At 38.8% G+C, this 27402-nt stretch overlaps 1 protein-coding gene across 15 annotated transcripts in view; it reads right to left on the bottom strand.

Moving 5' to 3' along the window:
- Positions 1-2609: 2609 nt before the first annotated feature.
- The window catches only part of NfI (Nuclear factor I), a 73798-nt gene continuing 49005 nt past the window's right edge, over positions 2610-27402 (bottom strand). For 9 of the 15 annotated variants that reach the window (XM_086905207.1, XM_086905208.1, XM_086905214.1 and 6 more), the window contains 6 exons: positions 27226-27366; positions 23679-23822; positions 11939-12126; positions 11072-11434; positions 10727-10961; positions 2610-10577 (listed from right to left, as the gene is read on the bottom strand). In XM_086905207.1, coding sequence (XP_086761333.1) covers positions 10309-10577; positions 10727-10961; positions 11072-11434; positions 11939-12126; positions 23679-23822; positions 27226-27366 — 1340 coding nt within the window. In that variant the 3' untranslated portion in view covers positions 2610-10308. The remainder of the gene's footprint in view (positions 10578-10726; positions 10962-11071; positions 11435-11938; positions 12127-23678; positions 23823-27225; positions 27367-27402) is intronic. The other 6 variants (XM_086905215.1, XM_086905219.1, XM_086905220.1 and 3 more) reach the window with 3 other exon arrangements.

Genomic DNA, 27402 nt, shown 5'->3' with positions numbered 1-27402 from the left:
TCAGAAGAATTTCGATGATTCCGGGAATTTGACGTCACTTCCAAGAATTTCGAAAATTCCAAGAATTTGACGTCACTTCCAAGAACTGCCGAAATTCTTGGAAAAATTTTTACTAGCTAAAAATTTCGATTTTGTATCAGGAGAATATAATCAAGGAGGAGGTGACACGTGAAATTTTTGCAGGAATTCTGCGATTGAAATTTTTGACCAAATTTTCGATTTTTTATCAGGAGAATATAATTTAACAAGAAGTTTTATATACTTACCTTACATACTTACCTTACATACTTACCTTATATACTTACCTTTTATACAGCTTCTTTTGTACTATTTTTTTCTTTTTTTTTTTTTTTTTTTTTTCCCTTTTTTTTTACAGTTTCCTTAATCCTAAACATACTTACCTTTTATACTTACCTTTGCCTTCTTTTGCGATATTTTGTGAACTCTATCCATTTAGCTATAAAAAAAAAAAAAAAAAAAAAAAAAACGATATCAGAATACCTTCTTCGTCTTCTTTGAACTTTTCTATCTAAAACATTTTTAAATATTTTAAAAACAAGAATTTTTCAATTTTTAGATAAAGAATTTTTCTATACTATACCTAAAGATATCCAAAAATGGGAGAAATATTTTGAAAAAAAAAAAAAAAAAATTCCCTATCGTTTCTTCAACTTTCTATGATATGGAAAATTAATTTCTATGATTTGAAAATCTGAAAAGAAAAAAAATTCAAAAAGGGGATGAAATTTTCGTTCAACATTCACTTAACATCTTTTTTTTTTCTCCTCTTTTATATATTAAGAATTTTTAATAATCAATATTGTCGGATATATATATATATATATATATATATATATATATATATATATATATAATATAATACATTATATTAATTGAGACAGTATGGACACAGCGTATAATTGGCGCGGTAAGGTGACAAAGAAGCCTCTCCCTTGTCAGTGTCCCTTCGTCGGAGGATTGTTAATTCCGTTTCACGAGTTCGAGGTCGTTTCACGCACCCCGGGATCGCACACGTTCCTCGTTTTTTCTTTTTTTTTTTTTTCTCTCGTTTTCTTCTTTCCCCCTTTCTTTCTCTCCACTCCTCCTCCCGTCGTTTCTTTTCGAAATTTTTCACGTAGTTTTTCCACTCCACGCTTATCACAACTTGGTTAGTTCCCTTAAGTATTAAATACTTTGCGGAAAGAGGGCCCCCTCTCAACCATCGTTTTATTTTTTTCTCGAAATAATAATCGCGAAAAGTCGACGAGAATGGTTTTTCTTTTTTTTCAGAGAATTATTTATTTTTCCTATATAATTTTTCGAATTATAAAAAATTTTCGAATTCCTTCTTTTTTTTTTTTTTTTTTTCTTAGAAACGAACATCAGTTTCAGTTTAAACAAGAATATTATGTTCGAGCAATTTATATTTCGTGTATAATATAATTCGTTAATCTCTAATCTACTGTTACTCTTAGATAAATTCTCTCTAGCCACTCTTTCTATAGAGAAAAATCTAATTTAACGTCTCACCCCTTCTGGTTACCACTATCACCACCTTTGTCACAGCCCTCCCCCTCGTCCCGCCTGCTTCAAAGGTCAACCACCCTTTATACATACTTATTTATTTATTTAACTTTTTCCTCTTCCATTTTACAACTGCTCCCTCTCACACAAAAAATCCCATCCAGCATCCAATTTTATATCTCAAGATAAAGCACGAATAAGTTTTTTTAAGTTTTATTCTTTTTCTTTTTTTATTAGCGAGGTTAGGTTGTCAAGTGAGGTTAGAAAGATATCAAACGAGGTTACGTAAGGTTTAGGATCTAATTTATATTGTTTTCTGAAAAGAATCAAGAAAATGCTAGATGGAAAATTTTTAATCGAAGAGGGTCATCATGTTTCATCACGTTTTTCGTTTCGTTTTTTTTCTTGCCACCTCCTTCGCAGCATCATATCGTTACACTATTTAGTCTAATCCCTGATATATAATATGAACCTCGTTCACAATCGTAAAAAAAAAAAATAAAAAAAAAATAAAAAAAAAAAGGATCGTGAGACGAAAATACACGCCAACCATCAACCGAGATGGTCGGGACATTCCTTGACTTCTATTCCTTTCCCTTCCATGTTTATTCCATATCACGTTTTTATTCTCGCCACGCGCTTTGCGATGAACTTTCTTTTTCCAGAGAGATTTTACTGATGTCTTGGAGGATCTTAAATTCGAAAATTTATAATAATTAATAATAATCGATATTTTGTAGAGATTGTGCGTTTCGAAAAGGAAAGTAATTGAAAATAATCGAAGTTCAAAATGAAAAATTTCTACTTTTCACAAATGAGGTTAATTCTAACCTAAAAATAGAATCGACACGATTGGAAAGTTAACAATCGATTAATAAATCGATATATCGAGGATATATGTCATACATATAAAAATGGCGACCTCCTGACAACACTTAACCTCAACAATCTCCACAATTTTGATCCTTTAAACGAAAAAAAAAAAAAAAAGAAAAAAAAAAGATCGCTCGCGTGTTTTCGCCTCGCTGTCTACTTTGTACAACCGATAACTACACAGTGTGCTATTCTCATTTGCTCAATAAATATTCGATAAATATATCATTGTATTTCATCATTATAATATATGTATATCATCGTATTGCCGTAATAATAGGTAATAATAATCGCACTATGTTCATAATTCATCGCCGTTTTTTTTTTCGTCGTTTACAATTTACCAGTATGTCGTTAAGTACCTTTCAATTTTATATATATATATATTATATTATTTAATATTTAATATTATTATTATTATTATTGTTATCGTTATTCTCGTAGCTGAACTTGCACCTCGCATGCTCGTGCGTTCTATATTCATCTATTTAAATTCTCGCAACACACTTCTTCTAACCACCCATCCTAACAACGGAAAAAAAAGAAGGGGAGAAAAAAAAAAAAAGAATCAAAAACAATCGTACTTCTTTCTTCTTATCTCGTTAACCAGTTATCTCGCTAAATTAATCGTTCATTAGCTACGCGTTTACATGTAATATTGTAATATATTATATACGCCTTCTCAGTCCCCTCGCAAGCTTAAATTCTACACAAACGACCCATCATTTATTTTTCTTTCTTTCTTTCTTTCTTTCTTTCTTTTTTCACTCGCTTAATTGCACGAAAATTATCAAATACGTCTCGACTTTCCAATTCTCTCGATCAATCTTTTACCATTCTTCTAAGAACAATGTCCTCGATTTATTTTCTAATTCACCCATTTTTGACCCGTGTGGCAGCGGGTGGCTCGGGATATCCAGTCGATATTTCTTTACTTTTTTTTCCCATTTTTATCCTCGAACCTACTTTTTTTTTTTTTCTTTTCGATCGAGACGCGAGACTGACGCGTAATTAAACTTTCTTTGCTTCTCCTAGACAATCGTTCGTATCGACGTCGCCCCGCCCCCTAAAGTCTACTAGAGAAATATCTATCTTACGTAGAAAAAGTCCTCGTGCGCACTGTCGCACCGGAGAGAACTTCTGTTTGCGGCTGAGAATCACCTCCATCGATTTATCCTTCTCGTTGTCGAAGTAATTACAAATGATATTTAAAGAATTAGGAAGCGATAACAGTTCCTTTTCTTCTTTTTTTTTTTTTCTTTTTTCCACTCGTTTTTCCTTCGAACAAACTTTGCTTCAATTTGGAAGAAGTTCGATTAGTACGTACGACTAGTCCCTACAGTTGAAAGTTAGGTTACAAATGGATGGAAGTAAGGTTAAGTTGGAAAAATCGATTTTCACGATCACTTTCTAGATACGAATACTACACGGTAATATTAAAACGATCACTCTTCAATAAATTAACTAGGACGCTACTTAAGTAACAAATTATCACGAGATATGCAATTAAATAGTCTATCTATAATTGCTACGATCGAAGCGATACGAAACTTCCCATTCGCACAACGAGGTTAACTATGCCTACGATTAACCGTCCAATGCTCGCGATGTACGCGTGAAAACGTGTTCACTGTTATCGAGTCGATATATCACAACATCGTCACTATAAAATACAAAATATCTAACTAACATATTGTTACTTTTTTTTCTTTTTTTTTTTTTTTTTTTTTTTTAGAATTAAGAGTCAATCTTTCTTTTTCGTTCGGAGACACGTGTGATCCCAGCCGCAATGAATTTCGTCCGGCTGTCGTGCGGACGAATTTTTTTAATGCACTTTCGGTTCAAGGCAGCTCGAGACGCTATTAGAAAATGTTTTTCACGTGGATGCCCCGAGAGAAATCGGCGCGACGCGAGCTCGACGTTGGGACGTCGTGTTTTTTTTGAGCGGAAACCCGATTGGCTGGACTCTCAGCTGGTAAAAGCGATTCACCAGGCGTTGCGACGAAAGATTTCTCTCAATTCGATTATTTTTTTTTTTTTTTTTTTTTATTCATCTTTATTATTTCGTGAAAAACTCACAAAAACTATGATATTTTCGAATTATTTCGTCGAAAGTTGAACAATTTGAAATTAAGAGTAATCTTTCCCCGCGAATCTGTATTTTGGAAGCCGATCTAATCACGACTTTTCACCCCATTAGGAAGACCTAACACTACTTTTTAATCCTTCTATTCTAATTGGCACTCTAATCTATTTGCACCCACGAAATCGTACGATGACCATTCCCGAATCACGTATCTTTTTTTTAATAATTTCCCCAAGCTTTCTAATATGACTAAATACTCTTTTACAAAACATATTTCCTTTTTTGTTACGATAATAAAATATTACAATATAGTAAGTTAATAAGGAGGAACTTTGAGAACATACTACGTACGAACGTTTTAACGTTATAAAAATTCTATGTGATCGATACGTGATCCTTGATCGTCAATTTCTACAAATCTCGTACAATTTTTAATTAAAAAAAAAAAAAAAAGAAAAAAAAAAAAACAAAAGTCACGCGGTGAGAAGTGCGTAATGTACACGTATCCCGAACCACCCTGGTTTCGTTTCGTTATAATTCTATGAATTTTTAAATTTTCTTTTTTTTCTTTTTTTTTTGTTGTTCATTATTAATCGTCGGCGTTGAGTGCCCGCGCGTCTTCGTTTAACAAAATAAGAACACCAAGTGTCTCGTTACAATCCCTATTGGCATCGAGGAAAGTATTAAAATTCCTTATACATCTATCGTGATTTCTTTCGAACACTTTGCGTGAATCACTTTTGCCGAAGGAAGCTCTAGATCGTCTAAATAAATTTATCAATCATCTAATCGTTTAACGATGCTCGATTATTTTTTATTTTTTCTCGCGATAAAATGAAATATCGTCAAAGATGGTTGGCGAAGAGTTCGAAAGAAAGTGTGCAAAATCCTCGATCGGATCTAGGGGTCCAAGGATCGATGGATTCGACTGTCTCTCTGCCCCTGTGCGTGATGTAACAACTATGAATGCCTAGAGTGGAGCGCCCTCTTCTAAATCGCTCGTATTACAGTATGCAGTGGCGCCATCTCGTTTTTCGATTTAAATAAAGACGTTCTAATAAAGCTTTCTTCATTTATCTAAAAAACAATTAATCTTTTAAGGTTTATACATATGTGTGTGTGTATATATATATATATATATATATAATTAAAACATTTGTGCATCGTGTAACAACGAACGATTCAGTGAACAATTATTAATAATCTAAAAAAAACAAAGAGCGATCCACCCTTAGCGTGCGTTTTACGTACCCTATTCGCCTCGCGTCGTAATTAATATTTATTTATATTTACACTAAAGAATCGTTCTTCTCCCGTAGTAACCGTAAAGCGATTAGTTAGTTTAGTTAGTGAGTGAATTAAGTAGTAGTCAGCAATAGCAACGCCCTCCTACTCCATTGGGCACGATGTGCCTTGTCTTAATAATCGAGATAGGCGATTTAATAGTAACAGCTGTATGCGCGGTCGTCCTTCGTTTTACAATTAATAGTTAAGAATAGCGGTAACATAGTAGTAGTTTAGCTTACAATATAGCGCTGTTATTATAATTAGTAATAATAGTAATAATAATAGTAATAGTAGTAGTAGTAGTAGTAGTAGTAGTAATAGTAGTTGTAATAGTAGTAGTAGTAATAGTAGTTATAGTAGTAGTAGTAATATTAATAATAGTAATAGTAGTAGTAGTAGTAATAGTAATTATAATAGTGATAGTAATAGTAATAGTGATATTAGTAATAGTATTAATAGTAGTGGTATAGTGCTATGATGGTAAGTGGTTTTTCCCAATTTCTTCTTTTTAAACAGCGGTGCTGATGGCGATGATGGTGGTGGTGGTGGTGGTGGTGGTGGTGGTGGTAATAGTTGTACAAGTTGTAGTTATAATAATAGTAGTAGTTTTTTTTCTTCCCCTCGTAATATTAACAATATAGTTGCAGCGGTATTCATCGTCGCCTCATCGTAATAGTGTTAGTAGTAGCGGTAAGAAGCAATTCTTTATAGGAATAATAAGTAATCGTATCGCCTGTTCACATCTCTTAACTCGAGTCTGTAAGTAAATCTTGCGCTTCGTTTTCTCTTTTATCTTTTTTTTTTCTTTTTTTTTTTTTTTTAAACACTAATTATCGATATTATATCGCTAGTCTCAAGTTCTTTGTACTATCACTACGAACCGATTGACAGGGTGCCTCCATTCTTCCCATTTAACCGCGATTTCGACTCGATCCTGGACATTTCCCCGGCAAACTGAACTCTACCAATTCGGACAATGTCTCGCAACAAAGTAATAGATACAATGGTTGAAATAATTTGACGACAGAAAACCGCTCGAGCACCGAGAAAATCTTGAGATCTATAAAGCCACTCTCGCAACGTAAGGTTTTCGAAAGGATTCTAGATTCTAGAGCACGGTTAAACGCTACGATTAATATTAATTTACAAAGGCACATATAGAAGCACAGACAAGCGAGCAAACACAAATCAACGATCAGGGGAGGAGATACAATGAATAAGTTATGAACCAAGTTGGGCTTTGAACGATCGCCATCTTATTTCTCAAAATAAAACGCTGTTGGAAACGAAATCAAATTCGAATTCAAAATTAAAAAGCAACCGCTCGCCGCAATATAGAATTTTCTTTCTCTTTCTTTTCCCTTCCTTTCCATTTTCTTTCGCGAATCGCGACGAACGAATGGGGCGCGAGTCAATCGAGTTCCACGATCGTTGTTGTTGGATCCAGTCGTCGCTAATGGGCAAGGACGCCGCGCACCCTTTCAACCTTACTCGAAGAGAGAAAGAGAGAAAAAAAGAAAAAAAAACGAAAGGGATTCTCGCGAAACAAAACCCAGGAAGAACCACCTCGAAAAGCTATCTGATCATCTAGCGAGTATATTAAGCGCATCATTACTTAAGGGGTTCCTTGGGAATCGCTATATAATAAGACAGATCGCGTTTACTTTCCAACTCTTACGCTGCCAGAATTCTTTTTTTTTTTTCTTCTTCTTTTTTGTACAAAATATATCGCATAGATATTCGATTTTATATCTCTATTACTACAACTATTAATCTTTGAAATTGTTTTTGAAAATTAAGTAATTTCATCGAGATTTTCATCATTATTACATTATTTTGACTTAAGAAGAAGAAAGAACATTTTTTGATGTTTCTTTTAGCGATTGGCAACGAAAGGGTTGAGCTCAAAGAAGAAAAAGAAAAAAAAAAAAATTCGCCTCGTATCGTCAGACACCCTAATTCAATGTACAGTCGACGGAGAGAGAAAGCACTTTTGGACAATATACAATATTATAGTTTAGGACCTTCGTTGTCGTTAAGTTCGATGTTACGTTATCTCGTTGCGCGACGTTACACTAAATTCCTAAGTAAGTTAATAACTTAATAGATCTCTCACTATCTCGAAACATCGTCCTCTCTTCCTCGGAAAATCGTTTTCTTTTTTTTTTTTTTTTTTTTTTTCCCCCTATAGTCTCGTTTTCTTTAGCTTTCTTTCTTCGACTTTCTCCTCCTCTTCCTCTTCCTCCTCTTCTTTTCTTCCATCTTCGCCCTCTTAATCACGCGCGCCATTATATCGTTTTAAATCATCATTAATCATCGTGTTTAATTCTTCTTTTTTCCCCTCCCCCTCCCCCCTCTTTTTAACCGCTTAATTTATCAATAGTAATCAATATTAAATATTATTCACTTTGTTTCTAACTAGCAGCCTCTGTTGACTAGCCCGCACAACTAGTCGTTCTCTCTATTTTCGTTTTTTCCTTTGTATATTTTTTTCACTAGTGTTAGCACTAGCCTGAGCATTAGGCGATTAATTAACGATACAATTATAAAGTTATCAATTATCGTTATTATTAATATTATAATTTATTATTATTATTATTATTATTATTATTATTTATTATTATTTATTATTATTAATTATTATTATTATTATTATTATCCGTGGTTCGTGGACCGGTTAACTTCCGTTTTGACCGATACTCGACCGATCGGATCCCCTCGACCCTTCTTTTTCTTTTTCTTCTTCTTCTTCTTCTTCTTATTTTTCTTTCTCTTCTTAATCGTCAGTATTTTTTCTTTTTTTTTTTTTATCATTTTTTTTCTCTCTCTCTCCTTTTTAAATGTTCACACATTCTCGAAATAGAAAAGCATTTTTCTTTTCATTTTTTTTTTTTTTTTTTTTCAATTTCGACTACATTTTTTACGTGTCGTCTAAACAAGCATGTGTACGCGTGTATACGTGTCTGTGTTCCTTCATAAATATTATAAAAAAATATAATAGAAAATTATAATTTCGTTATAATATTTATAAACTACGAAATTGGCACTAGAAATTTCTCCTCCTTTTTTTTTTTCCTTTTATTTATTATTATTATTATTATTATTATTGTTATTATTATTATTATTATTATTATTATTAATATTAATATTATTATTATTATTATTTTCTTTCATAATCTCTTCGCTTCGTCGTTTAATTCTTCTTCTCAGAAGAGCGTAGCAAATTAACCTTTTTTTTTTCTCTCTTTTTATTTTTATTTTTTTTTTTATTTTTTTTTTTTTTCTTTTTCTTTCTTTTTCCCTCGTAAACTAGACTCTACACGTTTCCTCTTACAATTTTACAAAATACCACGAGCGTGTATGTACAAAAACACACGTTTTTTTCGGAAGGGTCTCGAAAGCGGATAATAATTAGGAAACAGACGGTCGGTTTTATAAAATCGCGCGGGAAATTATTATGCACACACACTTCGATATTTCTTTTTTTTCTTTTTCCTTCTTCTTCCTGTTTTCCTCTTTTCTCGTTCGCGCTCTTTTCTCGTCGCTTTCCTTCGTTTCTCCTTCGTTTCTTCGTTCGAAATTTAAATTGTCTACGGATTATTATTGTTATTATTATTATTATTATTATTATTGTTATTGTTATTATTGTTATTATTATTGTTATTATTATTATTATTATTGTTATTGTTATTATTATTATTATTATTATTATTATTATTTATCATCGGTCGAAGCGGACCGATCGGCGATGATCGGGAGACGGTTTCTTAATTAGGAGACGAGATGAGGGGTCCTTACTCACGTCCGTCGAGGACACTCAACAGAGAGAGAGACAGAGATAGAGATAGAGACAGAGATAGGTAAAGAAGAGAGAGAAAGAGGGAGAGAAAGAGTCGGAAATTAACAGCGCGTCGAGAGAGGAGAACGCTTCCGGAACGGCGCGCGGAAGTAGTAATAATTGACCGAAACGCTCCCTCCCCCACCCCCTCCCCCACAAGAACGGAACCTTTCCTTCACTTTTCGAAAATCAAAAAATTTTCCACAGACACATTGGAAATTTTAAAAAATCTGTTTCTTTTTTCTTTCTTCACATTGGTGGCCATTGGTGAAAAGAAGGATCAATTTTTCGCGAGCGTAACAGAGAGAGAGAGAGAGAGAAAAAAGCGAAAAGACGAGAAGCGTTTATCATCATCACGGAAAAGCGGAAAGGCACCGTTCCTCGGAGAGGAATGAAGAAGAAACAAGTCGCCCCCTTGAATCCCTTGGCCGCAATCGGGCGAGGTTTTGGCAAGGTACGCCCCTCCCCTTTCGGGGAGGGACCGGAAGCGGGATCCACCCCTCGACGCGGCCCCCTTAAACTACGATCAGACTCTCAGGCACTCGATTCTCCGCAGGCTTAGGTCGCGAAGCTGAACACGACACGGGGAATCCTGGCGACCCCCCTCCGGCTCAGGGTAACAATTATCGTACGCGCCGGTGAGTAACGACCCCGTGGAACACGCGAGCTTCTCCACGCTTTCCGCTCCAAGCCTCCAGTGTCACGGGGGAGACTTGGGCCTCCCGCTCTTGTCCTGCATCACTTGTTGCTGCTGCTGCTGCTGCTGTTGGCCAGCTTGTTGCTGTTGAGGCTGCGGCTGTTGTTGTTGTTGTTGTTGTTGCTGTTGTTGCTGCTGTTGCTGCTGTTGGGCCTGTTGATGGTGGTGCGAGGTAGGATCGGTGGCCACGCCCAGATCCGTCCCCATCAAGTTACCAGCCCCGCCGCTCTTGTCCACCACGCTGCTCGTGTGCACCGGATGGAAGTATCGGTCTGAAATATTTCCCTTTATTAGAACACGAACGATTTCGAATAAATTGGCAAATAATTTTATCGTATATATATATATATATATATGTGTGTGTGTGTGTATAGGATTTATAGGACAAGATTCGAGCTTCGGATTCGAATCGCGTATAAACCTTCGTCCATGGTGGAGGGGGGCTCGCTGGCTGTCCCCGTGATGATCGGAGCGATCATGTTGTAGTCGTCCTCGAGATTGATGAACGGCGCCGTGTTCCAACGGGGCGGCACGTTGGAAACCGATCTCTGGGTGGCGACCGGCCTCGTCACCGAGACGGGCGACGAGAACAGGGACAGGTTGGTGGGCGAGATCACCCCCGACATCGAGCTGATCGTAGGATACGTGAATATTTGCTGAAATCAATTCGAGAATTTCAGAATCGAGTACTTTTTTCAGAAAAGGAGGGGAGGGGAGAGGAAGGGAGGGAGGGAGGGAGAGGGAGAGAGAGAAGAGACAAACGAACCTGTCCAGGCTGAGAGTGAAAGTGAGCGAACGTGTACTCCCTGCTGGTGTGGGGCGCCGTGACGAGGATCCTCGCTGGGCTCTTCCTTCCGGCCGGATCCACGGAGCTCTGGCAACCGGAACTGACCAGTCCCACCGCCGCAGCGGCGGCCATTTGCTCCTGATTGGACGCGAGCTCGGCCGGGTCCGTGGGCGAGGTGGACGAGGTGGGGGGCGAGTTCGAGCTCGCCGCCGTCAGCTCGCCCGTCGACCTTATGATGGCGACGGGCCTGGCCATCGGGGCGGGGGGAGGCGGGGGCAGCATCGAGCTCGGATAATACTGTGAGAACTTTTGTATACCAGTCCGGGGTCCGGCTAGCTGCGCCTGGAAACACCACACGCCCACCGATCAACGTCGCCGACCCGCGCGTGATCCATTCACCCCGTTTTCTCTCTCTCTTCGTTTCCCACGACACGACTCGACTTGTTTCCTTTCTTTCGCAAAATTTTGCGCGCGAAATAAAACACGGTTTCGGACACGAGTTGAAGAAGAACGGTTGATAGAGATAGACGGTAGAGATAGAAATTGGAAATTTGTCGTTGGAACGGAACGAGATTGTATTGTACCGCGAGTCTGAATTGTCTGTAAATAAATAATAATCGGTGATAAAAATCGAATTCGAAAAAAATCCAGGGCGATTGGAACACGGATGACGAGCAGGTCGGGCGAGAACCGGCCCCCGTTGTCCCCTGTTCATCCCCTCGAGGGGAAGGACGATCCTCGAGATATATATATATCCTCTTGGAGAAAAATGGAGGGGGGAGAGGGGGGCAAGAGCAAAAGACAATGGCGGCGGGTTTTTTAAAAAGAGAAGGATACGGAAGCTACCTGGGGCAGTTGCTGGGTATTCTCGGCCTCCTGGCAGACGAACGTCACGAAATCCGAGAGGGTGTCGTGACCGTTCTCGGGGTACTTGACCACCCCCGTGGAGGCAGGGTGCTCCGGCTGATAGTAGGCGAGGCCGGACATGGCTTGACCGGAGCCACCGGCCAGTCCTTCGTGAGGAGAGTGCAGTCCTGAAACACAATTCACCGATGTCACCCCCTCTTGCTACGTGGCCCACAGCCACGGCGAAAACCACCCCCTTGTTCAACGACAACGCTCCGTTTCTCACTCCCTTCTTCTCCCACTTCCTCTTCTTCTCCCCTCTCCGTCCCGTCTCCGTCTTATTTTTCACACGTTCCTTCAGTTTAGCCGACCGGGTGTGATCCTCCTTCTTCCCGTTAAGATCGAGGCGATAGAAGAGATCGAAGAGAGGGGAAACGTGTACTTTTTTTTTCCCCTCCCCGAATATCGATCGAAGAAATCGGAAGATATCTTCACTTTTCGTATTTATTGAATATTACCGATCGAGCGATCCGCGTCGATAAGATCGGGGGAAAAAAAGAGAAAGATATATATATATCTCCCGATATAAATATCAATAACACCTTTTTGCTTTCCGTATTTATTGAAATATTATCGATCGAGCGTCATATTATGATCCGCGTCGATAAGATCGCGCGAAAAAAGAAGGAAAGAAGTGAGACAGATATATATTTCTCGATGTACATAATATTTTTGCTTTCCGTATTTATTGAATATTATCGATCGATGGTAAGGGAGGATCCACCCACCAGATTGTTCCGTTTCGTTTCGCGTTGTCGCGGAGAGATTTCTCTCTCTTGAGAAAAAAAAAAAAAAAGAAAAAAAAAAGGTAGAATACTCGAGCCAAGAGAGGATTTTGAATAATTCTGGGCTCCGATTAGACAAACCGGGGATCTCGATGTTGTTCGTTTGTGGTCGGTAAATGGTAATTGTTAATGCGGAGAATGTTAGTAAAAGTTGGATCCCGCCGCTGGAGAGAGCTTAGCAGAAGAGGGAGCAAACAGAGGTAACGATTGCTGCTGCGAGTCTTGTTAGGGGGTGGTTTTAGTGGTACTTTCGAGGGGGAGGGGGTCGACCAACTATAACGATCGTGTTAAATATATATATATATATGTATAAAATATATATATATATATATGTGTATGTGTGTATATATAGATACATATACATATATATGTAAGGCGCTCCAAGCGTGAGGCTGGCTGGCTGAAATGTACATGTATTTTTATATATACCATGTGTACGCGTTTGCGCCCGCGTTCACGGGTAAAATTTCAGAAAATTTTATTTTATTGTTTCTCTTCGTTTTTTTTTTTTTTTTTCCTCCTTTTCGAATTTTCTCACCTCACGTTTTACATTTAAAAATTTGCGCGCGCGCGCGCGCGTACACACGTACGTCACATATGTGGTTATATATACATGTATGTATATATACATATAGATATGTATATATATATATATATTTGGACAGAGAAAGAGATATATATAGATATATAGTGCAACAACAAACATCAAACAGCAAGATAACAACGATTAAACAACACATCAAAAAAAAACATCAAGGTAACAACAACATCAACATCAATACAATGATATACATATATATGCGGTGATATATATGTACGTATGTATGTATATATATATATGTATATGGTAAACAACAACACCAACATCGCAACAACAATATAGAATGTATATTATGCATATATATAGTATATATATACATATATATATATATGTATGCATGTGTATATATATATATATACATATATATACAAATATATATATAGATATATATATATATATATATAAAAGGTAATATCGTACGGAGAGAGAGAGAGAGAGAGAGAGCAGAGAGTGACAGATAGATAGATAGATAGATAGATAGATAGATAGATAGATAGATAGATAGAGTAGAGCAATATATAATAAACAAGTCAAGTCTCAATCAAGGTTCGAAAATTAATTGAATCAATCAATCAAGTCAATTAATCAATTAATCGATCCAGCATACGACATACCCAGAGCATTGGCCGTGTGACAGTGAGTGAGAAATATATATATATATATAGATAATAATATAATAATGGTGTGCAATTTCGGTTCAATTCGGGATACAGTCTCGATCGTTTTGTATTATATTTCTTATAATAAATTATTACAGAAAGAAGAAAGGACGAAATACCGTTAATCTCATAATCATAAAGACAGAGAGAGAGAGAAAGAGAAACATCATTCCCAGGAATGAAATATAATATATCTCGAGTCCTCGAGAACTTACGACTCTCGCTCTCCCTCCCACTCTCCCTCCCATCTCAGTCGAGGCTGTACCCTTAAAAAATAGTAATAGTACGTGAACAGGTGGGTGTGTAGTAACAGGGCGGGCGGGCGGGCGGGCGGGCAGACAGACAGACACAGACGAACAGACAGACAGACAGACAGACAGACAGACAGACAGACAGACAGACAGAAAGACAGACAGACAGACAGCGACAGCTAGCTTACCAGGTAGAACCGGTACTACGCAGTTAGCAAGAAATAGCCGTCCGTTCGTCCATCCGTCTGTCTGTCTGTCTGTCTGTCCAAGCCCCGGATATACTCATATTTCCTTCCGGTTCGTGTGCTCGAGAGTTAAATCAACGGCTACGTTCGAAAATTACGGAAATTCGAGAGGTTTGCGCCGGGTGGGGACACCGAGAGGGGGCGGGGTGGGGGGGCTGGCTGGCTGGTTGGCTGGTTGGTTGGTTGGTTGGTTGGCTGGCTGGTTGGCTGGCTGGCTAACTAACTAACTATTATCGCAACCTCGTTTCGCTTTATAGTTATTTCTTGTTACTTTTTTTTTTTTTTTGCAACGGTCGTCAACAGACAGGTCGGTCGGACGGACAGGCGAACGGGATTATACGCTTATGTATAAAAAGAAAAAAAAAAAAAAAAAAAGGAAAAGAAGATATACATATATAGATATTGTACAGACATTATGTTATATACTATACATACACAGGTGAAACAGTGAATATATATATATATCGTAGTGTGTACTTATTCCCATATACGAATGAAGGCGTACAAAAAGAAAAATGATCAGTTTTGAGTTTTTCGGTCGGATTTTCTTGATCGGTTTATATATATATATATATAATATATATATAAAATTAGTGATGGGAGATCCAGTTTCGTGGAGATCGGGAGGGGAGGGGGGAGGGGATTTTTCGAACAATGAAAATGTTGTGAACAAGTGGAAATAATAATTCGTTGGAAACAATGCTCGTGAGAGATCGAAAGAAATAGCGATTGTGTGTTTTCAAGAGAGGCATGGTACAGAGAAAGGGCAGTAGAAAGGGTCTGTAACGAGTCGGACGCGTTAGGTCGAGGTCCTTATCGTCGAATATCGATTGGGGAGTGCAAAGGGGGCTTCGTCTCTCGATCGAGATGTTCGACTCTTCCGAAAGGGAAGAATATAAAGAGGCAACAATGAGATCAACAATGAATTATTCGCTTCTAAATCGATTTTTAATGCCATGTGTACCATATGCTTGAAAGCGCAAGCTCGTCGATCGTCCAAAGGACACGTGTAAACAGAGAGAAAGATAGAGAGAAAAAAGAAACAAAAAAAAAAAAAAACTAGAACCGAAAAATCTATCTTTCTCGCGCTTTTCTTCGTGGAAACTACACATACAATCAGCTGACTCAACTCCTTTGGAAATTGAATCGTTGAACTAAATGATGTGTAAAAAGAAAAAAAATTAAATCAAATTGAATGATAAAAAAAAAAAAAAAAAGAAAAAAAAAATGATCAGTCTACCAACGACAGCATTGCGCGAACAATCGTGCACACAGCTGAAGGCGGCTATGACACAATGGTATGCAATAGTTATTTTACAAATATACATATACACGTCTATTTTTCTGATCAATCGAAAATTTATCGAATATTGAAATGAATTTAAAAAAGTAAAAAGAAGAAAAAAAAAAGAAAAGAAAAGAAAAAGAAAAAGAAAATACACGTATATACGTATATTCAATTCAATAATAATTATCGCACGCGTGTACGTCACACGTATATATGTATATACATACATAGTATATCGAGACAGTTATGTGAGATGCAACACCGAATGCTAACACACATATGTATAATACAACAATTCTCATAATGGGCTAACACAGAATATTCTTGCTTTCTCGGTTCCTCGTGACGCAGCGGTTTACCGTATCGCAATCAGACGTCAGCCGGATTTCTCGAGGATCTTCCTGTGGTGGACAAACACGATCCTCGAATTAGAGTCCACTTTCCTCCTTTTTCCACATCCTTCACACTCTCTACCGCTCCCCTCCAATCCCCTCTGCTCTGCGCTAGAGCAGAGAATTGGAAGGGGAACGTTTCGATTCTTTGTCGATGAAAAAAGTAAAAGTTTTTTCTTGCAATTTTATCATTTTTTTTTTTTTCAAGTTCCAAAGAATATGATCGAAGATCGTTGGTTTTTTTTTTTTTTTTTTTTTATTAATTCGAGGTCTCTAAGAATATTTTTACATCGATTTTTATCGCATTCTTACGAAAATAAATACCGCACCACTCCACGGTGGAAACAAAATGGAGGAGAAAAGAGTGTTCGCGCGAAAGAATCCGTTGAATAATGAAAATGCGCGATAATAAATCCCGTAGAATTCCCCCGTTGTATGTGTAGGGATGGAGGAATAAAACCGGTGGACACTTGAGCGGTAAATCGATCGTTCGATTCGATTATACCGCGATGCAGCGGAGAGGAGAGAAAAAAAAAAAAAGAAACACGCTCGATGAACATCGCAAGCATTTTCCATGTGAACACGTGGTAATCGTATCAATCAATAACCAATGATGGAGTCAACACGGTGCAACTACCATAACAACAGCGTCAGGACTAAAGAGCTCTTAATCATTTCGATTCGATGGCTGGCTTCGTTTCTCATCTCTTTTTCAAACGGGTAATTTTAATTGGTTGAAAGAAAAAAAGATTAAATTACGAATGCATTTTGAGAATAAAAAATTTTGAAGAATGTTTTCTCGCAAATATTAATTTTTGGTAATAAAAATAGTAACTTTATCATCGGTTGGTCACTGAAAATAAAACTGTCAAAAGTTATTATCGAGAAATATTTATTTAATCGCGGAATCTACTTTTCGAGATCATTTTCGAGATCCAGCCATCGTGGACCCAATTCGAAAGAGCACCTAAGAAGAAAGATGAAAATGAAAAATCAAAGAAAGAAGAGAGGAAAGAGACGAAACATAGTAGCATTTCGTCGGTACATCGGATTCGATCGATAAAACAGCGAAGTGCAGAGCTTAATTCCGATATTTTTCCATCTCTTCCAATCAAGGAAGAACGTTTTACTTGTAAACCGTACGGAAAAGATGATAAATCGTAAAAAAAAGTGGTTCGACAGAGAGAAAGAGAGAGAGACAGAGAAAGAGAGATTCCAGAAAATTAAGCACTGCACTTAGCGCGATTGGGAATAGATCTATTGAATTAAGGGGGGAACATAACGTATATAAGAGGGAGGGCAGTGGTCTGAGGAGAGAGAGAAGAACCGAACATCGCGAGGAGATCGATAGCGAAGGTATTCGAGAGGCTTGCACGAGACGACGCTGCATGCCGCGAGGAATGAATATCTCCTCCGTTTTTTCTCTCCGTTTCCCTCCACGAGTCTCCTCCCTTTATCTTTCCATTTCCTCTTCCTTTCTTTCATTCCTCCTTGTCCTTCTTCCTCTCGTCGATATCTTCGATTCTGCAGGATAGCAAATTTCACGACTCCCCCTCTCCTCCACCGAAACTTTAACTTTTATTCCGTGACTCCTCTGTAATAAACGCTTCGCTCTATGAATCCGAAGTTTTTGCACTTTTGTAATTTTTCGAAATCAGGGATCAATAGTAATTGTTTTTGCAAATTCAGTTTTAGAGAAATCAAATTCTGTGTAATTGGAACATCCGTGTCTGTGTTGTGATTTTTTTAATCACAAATAATACGTACGATTAATTTTACTCGATCGGTAAAAAAAAAAAAGAAGAACACGAAACAAATTATTATCCGCAATCCAACTTATACGGCAAATATTTTTTCAAATATTTTTCAAAGGAAACGGAAATTCCACGTTGAGAGGGTTGTAGAGGGTTAAAATGGCCGACGGTCCTCGAAAAGGGGCTCGAGGCCGGTCTTCAATTTGCAATAACTCGCGGACGAGGGTTCGGAGGAAGTGTGTGCCGGGCAAATTTGTCTCCTGCCGCATCGAAGACACCCTCCAAATCGAGCATGTGTACGTGTACGTGTTTGTGAGCAATGGATGGTCGACGACAAGGTGTACGTGTGCATGTGTACGTGTGAGTGACGCTTGCAGAGACACCAAATACACTTAAAGATATATATGTGTGTGTATATATATATAGATAGATAGATATATATATACATATAAAGATATACGTGTATATAGTGGTACTGTGGAAGATAGAGGTTGAGGAAGAGGGCGTGATTGTGCAATTTCGAGCTGCGTCGACGATTCGCGCCCTTCCCTAGCGACCAATGCATATTCGGCCGGAAACTTTGCGAAGGAGACTCGCGGATTTCGATGGCATTCGGGAGAAGGGGAGGTCCTCGAGTTGAGTCGCTTGATGGTGTTAAGGATTTAAGCCTCGGTGAGATCTTGGAGGATCGAAGAGACAATACATCGTCTATTTGAAGGATTACGAGAAAGATTCTTCGGAATATCTCAATAATTCTGAATCTTTGAATTTTTTTTTTTTTTACAGGATTTGTAAGTTCGATTAATCGAAAATTTTTTTCGAGGATTTCGATTTCTAGGATTATAAAATTTGAATGGTTTTCTTTGGGCGTGTTTGGAAGGATTTGATCGTTTGAAAATTTGGAAATTGAGAATTTTTGATATTCCAGGATTATAAAATATAGAAGTTTTTAAATTTGAAAATTTTGGATATTGTAGGACAAAATTAAAATAATAAAATTCGAACTTCAAATTTCTCCAAGAAATTTAGAGATTCAAAAATTTGGAATCATAAATTTGGAATTCGAAAATTTACGAAAATATTTGAATCCTCATATTCCGTTTCAAAACTTTAAATATTTAAAAAAAAAAAAAAAAAAAGAAAAAGAAAAATTCTCTAAAACTTCCGACAACTGTTGGAAGTTGGAAATCAAGGAAAAATCGAAGAATTGGAAGTTCTCGTAATATCCTCCGATCCTCCTTAGATTCCTAAAAATAACTCTTTCAAAACTTTCCAACTCATGCGCGATTCCCCTTCGATTCCGAACACAATTCTCGCTTATCGAAACTACACTCCACTCCATCCCTCTTCCTCCCTTACGAAAAAAACTCTTGCAATTTTCGCGCACACGGGAGAAGAAGGATGGATCGATGAAGCAGTTCGACGAAGGACGCGGATCGTCGAGTGTCGCACAATATACGCAATATACACAAAAGAGAGACAGTATAAGGAGAGAGACGATAAACAGAGAGCACAAAAAATTACAATCTACAGGGCCTATGTGATCGAACGTCCATGTAGAGAGAGATATAGAAATGTATTTCGTGTATACTTTTTGTGTCCATTCGTGTATACGTACATAATACTCGTGACAGAAGAGAGAAGAAAAATCGCAGAAATCAAGAGAAAGAGAGAGAGAGAGAGAGACATAGAGAGTAAATAGATAAAGAAAGAGAAACGAAAAGGAGAGACACGCAGAGATAAGAAAGTGTGAGTGGTTGTGTATACGTGTATATGTATGTATGTGTGTGTAAGTGGTTGTGTGTACGTGGTTGTGTATACGTGTGTGTGTGTGTGTATATATAGTGGAAAGAAAAAAAAGAAGAAAGAAAGAAAGAAACAACCATTGGAAAGGAAAAATGACAAACGTGACAGCAATATAGAAAAATATTCGAGCGTATATATATACGACATCGTGAGCATGTGCATACATACACGCGTACACGGACACGCGGAAGTCCCTTCATTGGCGGATGCGCGTGTGCGAGAAGAATCGTGTGCCAGTCCACGATTCCATTCCGTTTATTTCGTTCCTCACGTGTGCACCTGGAGACGAGCGTGCTCGTTCAACCTGCGCGCGTGGACTGACCTACGAATGGGACGACTTAAAAGCCGAAGATCGAACTTCTCTGTTCTCCGAGAGGTATAAAAAAGATTGGAAAAAATTTTCTCCCTTTATCGTTTGCAATCCTTCTTTTTTTTCTCTCGAAATAAATTTTCGAAATCTCGAAAAGACTTCTCGTCTCGTTCGAATCGATTCGACGTGCACACGCTACATCTGCCGTACAGTATGTGTACACGCATACACGTATGTACATCGATTACACGTACGTGTATATAATATGTATATACGTAACAAATATGTAATATATAATATAGAGAGAGATAGATATATAGGTGTGTGTGTGTATATATATATATATGTATGTAGAACAGTCAATAACCAGTCACAAAGTACCTTTTAGTCGAGTTTAGCGAGCTTCTCTCTACGCTCGGGCTCAGACTGAAACAGAGATCATCACGCGTCATTTTTCACGCGACCATTAGACACGCGGATGGATCGAAAAGGCTGCTTTGCCATCGATCATAGATCCCGTGGATCGTTCGAGAACTTTCTTCTCCTTGTCCGGATGGATCTCTCCATCTCCATCCTCCCCCTCCCCTTCTTTCCTAAAATTATCTTTTAAACGTTTTTTTTTCTTTCCTGTAAAATTCCTACGAGTTCTGAACTAACCCACTTTCTTCAGCGTCTCGTTTTATTAATTTTAATGGTAAAGTACGTAATTGAATTCGTTGATTTTACATAAGAAAATAAATAAAAACGTTATTTCGAAATAATTTCGAATTTAGAAGCTACGATTACATTATTTTCCTACAGACAATATGTAAATATATCGTTTCATTAATCAAATAAATGAAAAAAAAAAAAGACAATTTTACAATTACTCTGTTCTTCACGCTTTTTTTCCATCCTCCCCCATCCTTCCAATCCTTTCAAAAAATAAATTTTCCCACGAATCGCCGAAAAGAAAAGAAAAGAACCAGAAACCATTTCGGATTACCACCTATTACTACTACTATCCGCGAGATATTATCCCATCAATTTTCGCATCGCATCGAAAAGGTGGGTTAGCCACCTCTCTCTCTCTCTCTCTCTCTCTCTTTCTCGATTCGATTCAGGGAGTTGGCGAGAGAGAAGAGAGAGGGAGAGGGGGAGAAGGGGGAGATCGAGATCCAACAATCCCCGGTGATCGATCTACTTACATGATGCCCGATGGCTGAGCTCGGTTTGGGTCTATCGCACACTGGACACACATTCGAGGCGCCAAATCGCCGACGATGCACTCTCGAGCTCGGTGGCAACGAGGATGGCGGTGATGGTGGTGGTGGTGGTGGTGGTGGTGGCGCGTTAAAAGGCGCATGGAAGAACACTTCCAGAATGGAGACTGGGGGGGAAGGAGGGGACTGTGACAAGGATCACGAGCTTACCACTAGCGTCGACCGATTTTTTTTCTTTTTTATTTTCTGTCTCCGGAGTTAAAGGGATTTCGAAGGAGTCGAAACGACGGAACGTTGTGAGAAGTGGCGGGTAAAATTTAACAAATAGTCGAAGTTGAAGAATAAAGTTACCTCGATAATAATAATAATAATAAATTGGAAATAATAATCACCGCGTGAATGGTTTTGTGGCGAAGAGAAGCGGAATATAATTGTAACGAGTAACCACGAGAGTAAATGTTAATTTTCATTAAAAGCGTTTCAACAAGCGACACGCTTGTTGAAGTAACTTTATTCGAGATTTTTAACTTCAACCGAGGAGGGAGGAGGGAGGAGGAAGAGGTCGATGCCCAATTCTCTTATCCTTCGTTTCTAGAGAAAGAAAGCGTCTTCGAGCGAGATAGAAAAATAGAATATATCCCTCGAACCAAATAAATTTCTCGAGGCGAGGGGAGGGAGGGGCGAGGATTATGGCACGTTCAATGCGGTGAAACGTGTAACGCGTATAACATGTCGATATGTCCGCCGAAACCGCCGAGAATTCCCCCGCAACGAACGTGTTTATATAAAAACGTCAAAAATATATAAATATCGATCGTGCAACGATATAATATATACGGAAAATCTCGTCGAGATCGATTCTTTTCGTGTGGCGCGAGATTGGGAAAAGTGGCGGGAGACTCAAACACGTGAATCGTGGACACCGAGCTCGCCTCAACGATCATTCTCGTTCGATCGGTAGCGGCGAAACGGTGGCGGTGAAACGGAAGGGGGAGGGGCGGAAAGCCCCTCTTTCCCCTTATTTATCTCGCCCGCTACCGGAATTCTCGAGGCGCGCGCGATTCTTAGCATTATTATTATTATTATTATTATTGTTATATTAGTGAACTCGTCAGGCAAAAAAAAAAAAAAAAAAAAAAAAAAGAAAAAAAGAAAAAAAGAAGAAACCAAGCGGACAACGAACTGAAGCGCGAAAGACACTGAAGAGATTTTTTTTTTTTTATTTCTCTCATTATTATTATTATTACTATTATTATTATTATCTGGTGGCAATTTCCATTTGGGATTGGTGGGCGGAATAAACAGATATATATATATATGTATAGAGAGAGAAAGAGAGAGACGATGTATACACGTGTTGGGGAGAGAGAAAGTTAGATATGTTAACTAGGGGCAAGGGGGGGGGAGAGTTTCGAGACGAAAGGTTTCAAAGGGGATGAAGGCACGAGATAGATCGCAATCCCCTTTGGACAGTCTTCTTGTGTTCTTTGTGTCTTTAGCCCGTACTTCCGGTCTGGCGAGTATGCAGAGTACTTACAGTGGACTTCCCCGTTAATAAAACGCTACGTTTTAAAAGAAAACTCGCTTTTTTTTTTTTTTCGAGCGTGTATACATACATATACTTTTTTTTCTTCTCAAAGGGTTGAAAATAAATATTTCTTTTTTTTTTTGAGAGGGGGGAGGGATAGAGGGTGAATCTTGAAGCGCGAGAACGACTGTGAAAGGTTCGTTCCACAGGCGACTTTTCCCTTTTCGAACTTGCCTTCGCGATGTATTTCGATTCTACGTTGCACGATTTTTCAATTTTTCTTTTTTATTGTAGGCAGATCTCGTTTTTCTAAATTAGCGCGAAATCAACCGATGGCTTACTCGAAGGCAATCCATTGCAGGGAGAAACAGTGTCTTTAATGGAATCTTTCGTTTTTCCACTTTTCTAACAAGTCTCAAAAAATGGGGTCCAAGCGTTAAGACGCCTTCAATTGATCCTCCCGTTATCGTTAGGCTGATGGAGGATCTCTCTCACGGTTCTCAGGGGAAAACTAGTAAAACTACGTGAAAAATAGAAATTCTTCGAAATTTCTTTCCTTCATAATCTAACAATTTCTAAATGATTCTGCATTAAAAAAAAAAAAAAAAAAAAAAAAGAGAAGAAAATCTGAAAAAAATTTAAATCGTAAAAAATAGAGACGATATTATAAAAAATACACCTGGAGAGATCCTGCATTCGGGATCATGGCCAGCAATTGCCACGACAGGTAATCCACCAGCCGTTTTATTCGATTCGATTCGACTTGAGGTCGAATTAACCACCGTTCGTCTTCGGTATGTATATATATATATTTATACGAGATATCTCGACAAAAGGGATCGCTTTTATCGACACATACCCGTCTGCGAGTGCGGCGAGTCCATTCCACGGTGACCATCCTCGGGCCTTAGCACCGGCGAGAACGTCGGCGCGCTCGACACGGATACCGTCGGAGGCTTTTCAGTCTTGTCGTTCCTTATGAGCTGATGCACCGGTGGTGGGCCTGCGAAGATAAGAAGAATTCCAAAATTCGAGACAATTCGTTTCGATAATTGGCAATTCGAGATGAGGCGAGCGAGTGAGAGAGAAAGAGAGAGAGAGCGCCCTAGGAATTTTTCCGGTTTCCTCTGCTCGAAGCGCTGGGGACTTTTAGGAACTTTTCCTGATATTTATCCTTCGGCTAGGAACTTTCCTCGAAACGAATTGAAATTTTTCTAGGATTTTAGGTTTTCTTTCAGTGGGAGATTCGATTCTTCTAGGGAAATTTCTCTAGCATTTTAGAATTCACTTCGTTCGCAATATAATCCGCTTCTGCAGATCCTAGAAGGATCAAGGAATGCTACGATAAATTATGAAGGAATTTGGGAAGGACAATTGGTACAATTTTACGATTGTTTCTGGTTAATACGAGCAGCATTCGGGATCGCGTATACGAGAGATATTCATGCATTGGGAGAAGGGGGAAACGAGCTTCCCTGCCCCCTCCCCTGTCCTCATATTCTCCCGCATCATCCGCATTGAAACGAAGCTAACAAAGAAGGTAAAAGTATCTCTTCTCTTTCGCGAAGATATTTCCATCTTCTTTCCATATTCAAACCGAAAATTCTACCACGAACTTGAACCAAACTTACTACAGGATACTCATTAATTATTATTCCTACGGAAGGAGCGTGTCTCCCCGGATCGAACAAGCTCAACCATCTACTTTTACTTCCAACAACCGCGTTTATAACACTTGCAAAATAAATAAACGAATAAATAAAAATACAATCCCTCTTTTCTTTCGTTCTACAACTTCCGTTTGAATCGTTCGTATCCTCGTCCCGTTTATAAAAAAAAAATTATAAACTTATCGTATCCACGATATTCGACAAAATAAACGACTCTCCGTTCAAAGAAAAGGAGAAGAAAATAATAATAATAATAATAATAATTAAATCTATCCTTTTTCTCATAGAAAGAAAGACCCTCTGCATCGTCTCCTTTTTTCTTTCTTTCTTTCTTCTTCTTCCTTACAAAATTTTTCACGCGTCCAAAGGAGGCAGGAGGGGGAGGTCGTTCGTTGCGCGGCCCAATAAAATTAGCCTCGTTCACAGATCGCGCGCGATACTCACGCCGCCTGTTAATTTAACGACAATACAGTCAATCAAGTGTCCCGTTCCCGCGCCATAAAGGCAAACGTATGTATGATAAAAAGGGAGGAAAACCGGGGACGGGGGGGTTGGCCTCGGTCCAGCTATGCTTATTGCCGGAATTTTTCCACCCAACCCCTTCTAACCCACCTAAGTGTGTGTGTGTGTGTGTGTGCGTGCGCGCATTTTGCTCGAGAAAGTGGTCATTTTATCCCGCGTCTCGTAAATTTCGTCTATCCGCCGCCGCTGCCGCCACCGTTGCAACCGTCCTTCCCCCTCTTCCTTCTCCCCCCCCACCCGCAGTTCAAAAGTCTTAACTCGGTTCGCCTCGTACGTTTCCCCATCTCTCTTCGCTCGCTCGCTTATTCGTCCTCCGTCCTGATAACTGAATATATACACTTTGTGTACTTCTTTCTTCAAGGAGTTTTCAATTTTTCGTGATTTCTGTTCGAGTTCGAAAATTAGGATTATCACAGAGACTAACCAATCGTTCTTTCTTCCTCTTTTTTCTTCTCTCTTTCTCTCTCACTCTCTCTCTTTCTCTTCTTTGAGAAAAAAGGAAGTCGAGACGGAAGTTATCCCTCTTCTTCCGCCGATTTCGAAGAGGGGAAGGGGACGGTTATCGTTTGATCGATGAGAGAGTTAAGAGAGGGGAGAAAGAATGGAAAGAAAATGGAGAAAGGTAGATATATATATATATATATATATATATATATATATATATATATATATAGAGAGAGAGAGAGAGAGAGGGAAAATGATCTATAGAACGCTGAGCAAAGTGAGATCCCGATAACAAAGGACCGTGCGATAAGGATGAGATTGAAGAAAAAAAGAGAGAGAGAGAAAGAAAAAAGGAATCCTGAACATTGGGAATTTGTTACTCGAGTAAGGTGAATTCGATTCGATTCTGGCAACCATTGGTGAAACGTTACACGTTACGAATTTATTATTATCATTGTGTTGTTGCTGTAAGGAGACGAAAGTATACACACGTGTAACTATTCTCTCTATCTCTATCTCTCTCTCTCTCTCTCCTTATAAAATCTACACACCGTTAATAATAAATTTTTCGTGTATATATATATATATATATTTCGACGCCCGATTTATTTTCTTCTTACCTTTCGACATTCTTTTTACCGTATTCTCGTCGAAATACGTTTGCACTTGTATAATCGCCTATCCTACACATCATTTTTACTAGACACAATGTAATTACATCCTAGGGACATTCGCGTCGCTCGATCGGTAAACCTTCTCAAATATAAATACCAGGTTGTGGGAACATATCTCCTCCCCTTCCGTCTCTTTAGAAGAACGTTCGAAGAACGTTTCTTTGTGGAAGGCGTATGTATCGACGGAAATGCATTTTTACGGAGGCGCGAGCGTCGATTCCGCATAGTTGGTAGTCGGTGTCCTCGAACGGTTTAATTTTAGTGGGCGCGTAGAAAAACGATATAAAAATACCGTGTGAAATCGCGGTTTCGCAAACGCGGCGGCGGCGGCGGCGGCGGTGAACGCGGGAATGTGGGTGCGCGTGGCGGCGGGCAGGGAGGGGGTGAAGGGGTGCATCGTACCGTGACGCAATGGCGACCGATTGCGATCGCGGGTGCTATTCTATTCTGAAAAGGAGACGCGCCTCTTATCTCTTGAAAACACGATCGATTTACACTTTCGTTTGTTTCACGAATCTTATCCGTGATCCTTCGAATTGCAAAAAAAAAAAAAAAAAAAAATTTAAAACGAAAAATTTTTAACTCCACTCGAATCGTAACGATTCATCGACGGTCACAGCTCTGTTCATATACATTATGATACAACGCGTATAATTCGTGGCGCTTCGAAACCTTCCAATTCCATTTAACCTTAATCACTAATCGTGTTGCTACTAATCCCAATTCTGTCTAAAAAAAATCTCTCTCTCTTTCTCTCTCTCTCTCTCTCTCTCTCTCCCTTCCTTCTTCAACCTCGAATCTCAACTGACCACGGATAATAATAAATACCTAGATACGTAAGTACGTATCTAGCTACGTCTCTCTCGCATGACGTCGTTCACGTGTGCACTTCGCTCGAGAAAAAAAGAAAGAAAGAAAGAAAAGGACGGAGACGGAGTTCGAGCCGGAGAAAGAGAGAGAGAGAGACAGAGGAGAACCGGGTGACAGCGTTGTGCATCCACACTAAAAATAAGGACGAAACGTAGAGAGAGAGAGAGAGAGAGAGAGAGATAAAGAGAAAGAGAAAGAGAGAGAGAGAGAGAGTTTTGAAACTTACTGAAGCTAGCCGCTGGCTGAGCATGATCCGCGGCCGTGGCTGCGGACGGAGGGGTGTAGCTGCTGCAGTAGTACGGCGGGTGCTCTATTTTGATCGCGTTTATTTGAGGCTGCATGTCGCTGAGGTCATGCAGTATGGACGCTGAAACCAGACACACATTAGCGGTTACGGATCCTC

This window comes from Apis florea, unplaced genomic scaffold, assembly GCF_048593485.1.
Source record: "Apis florea isolate Af1SG1 unplaced genomic scaffold, ASM4859348v1 contig_2411_pilon, whole genome shotgun sequence".
Lineage (NCBI taxonomy): Eukaryota > Metazoa > Arthropoda > Insecta > Hymenoptera > Apidae > Apis > Apis florea.
Note: the sequence above shows the minus strand (reverse complement) of the source record. Positions and strands in the feature narration are given on the sequence as shown.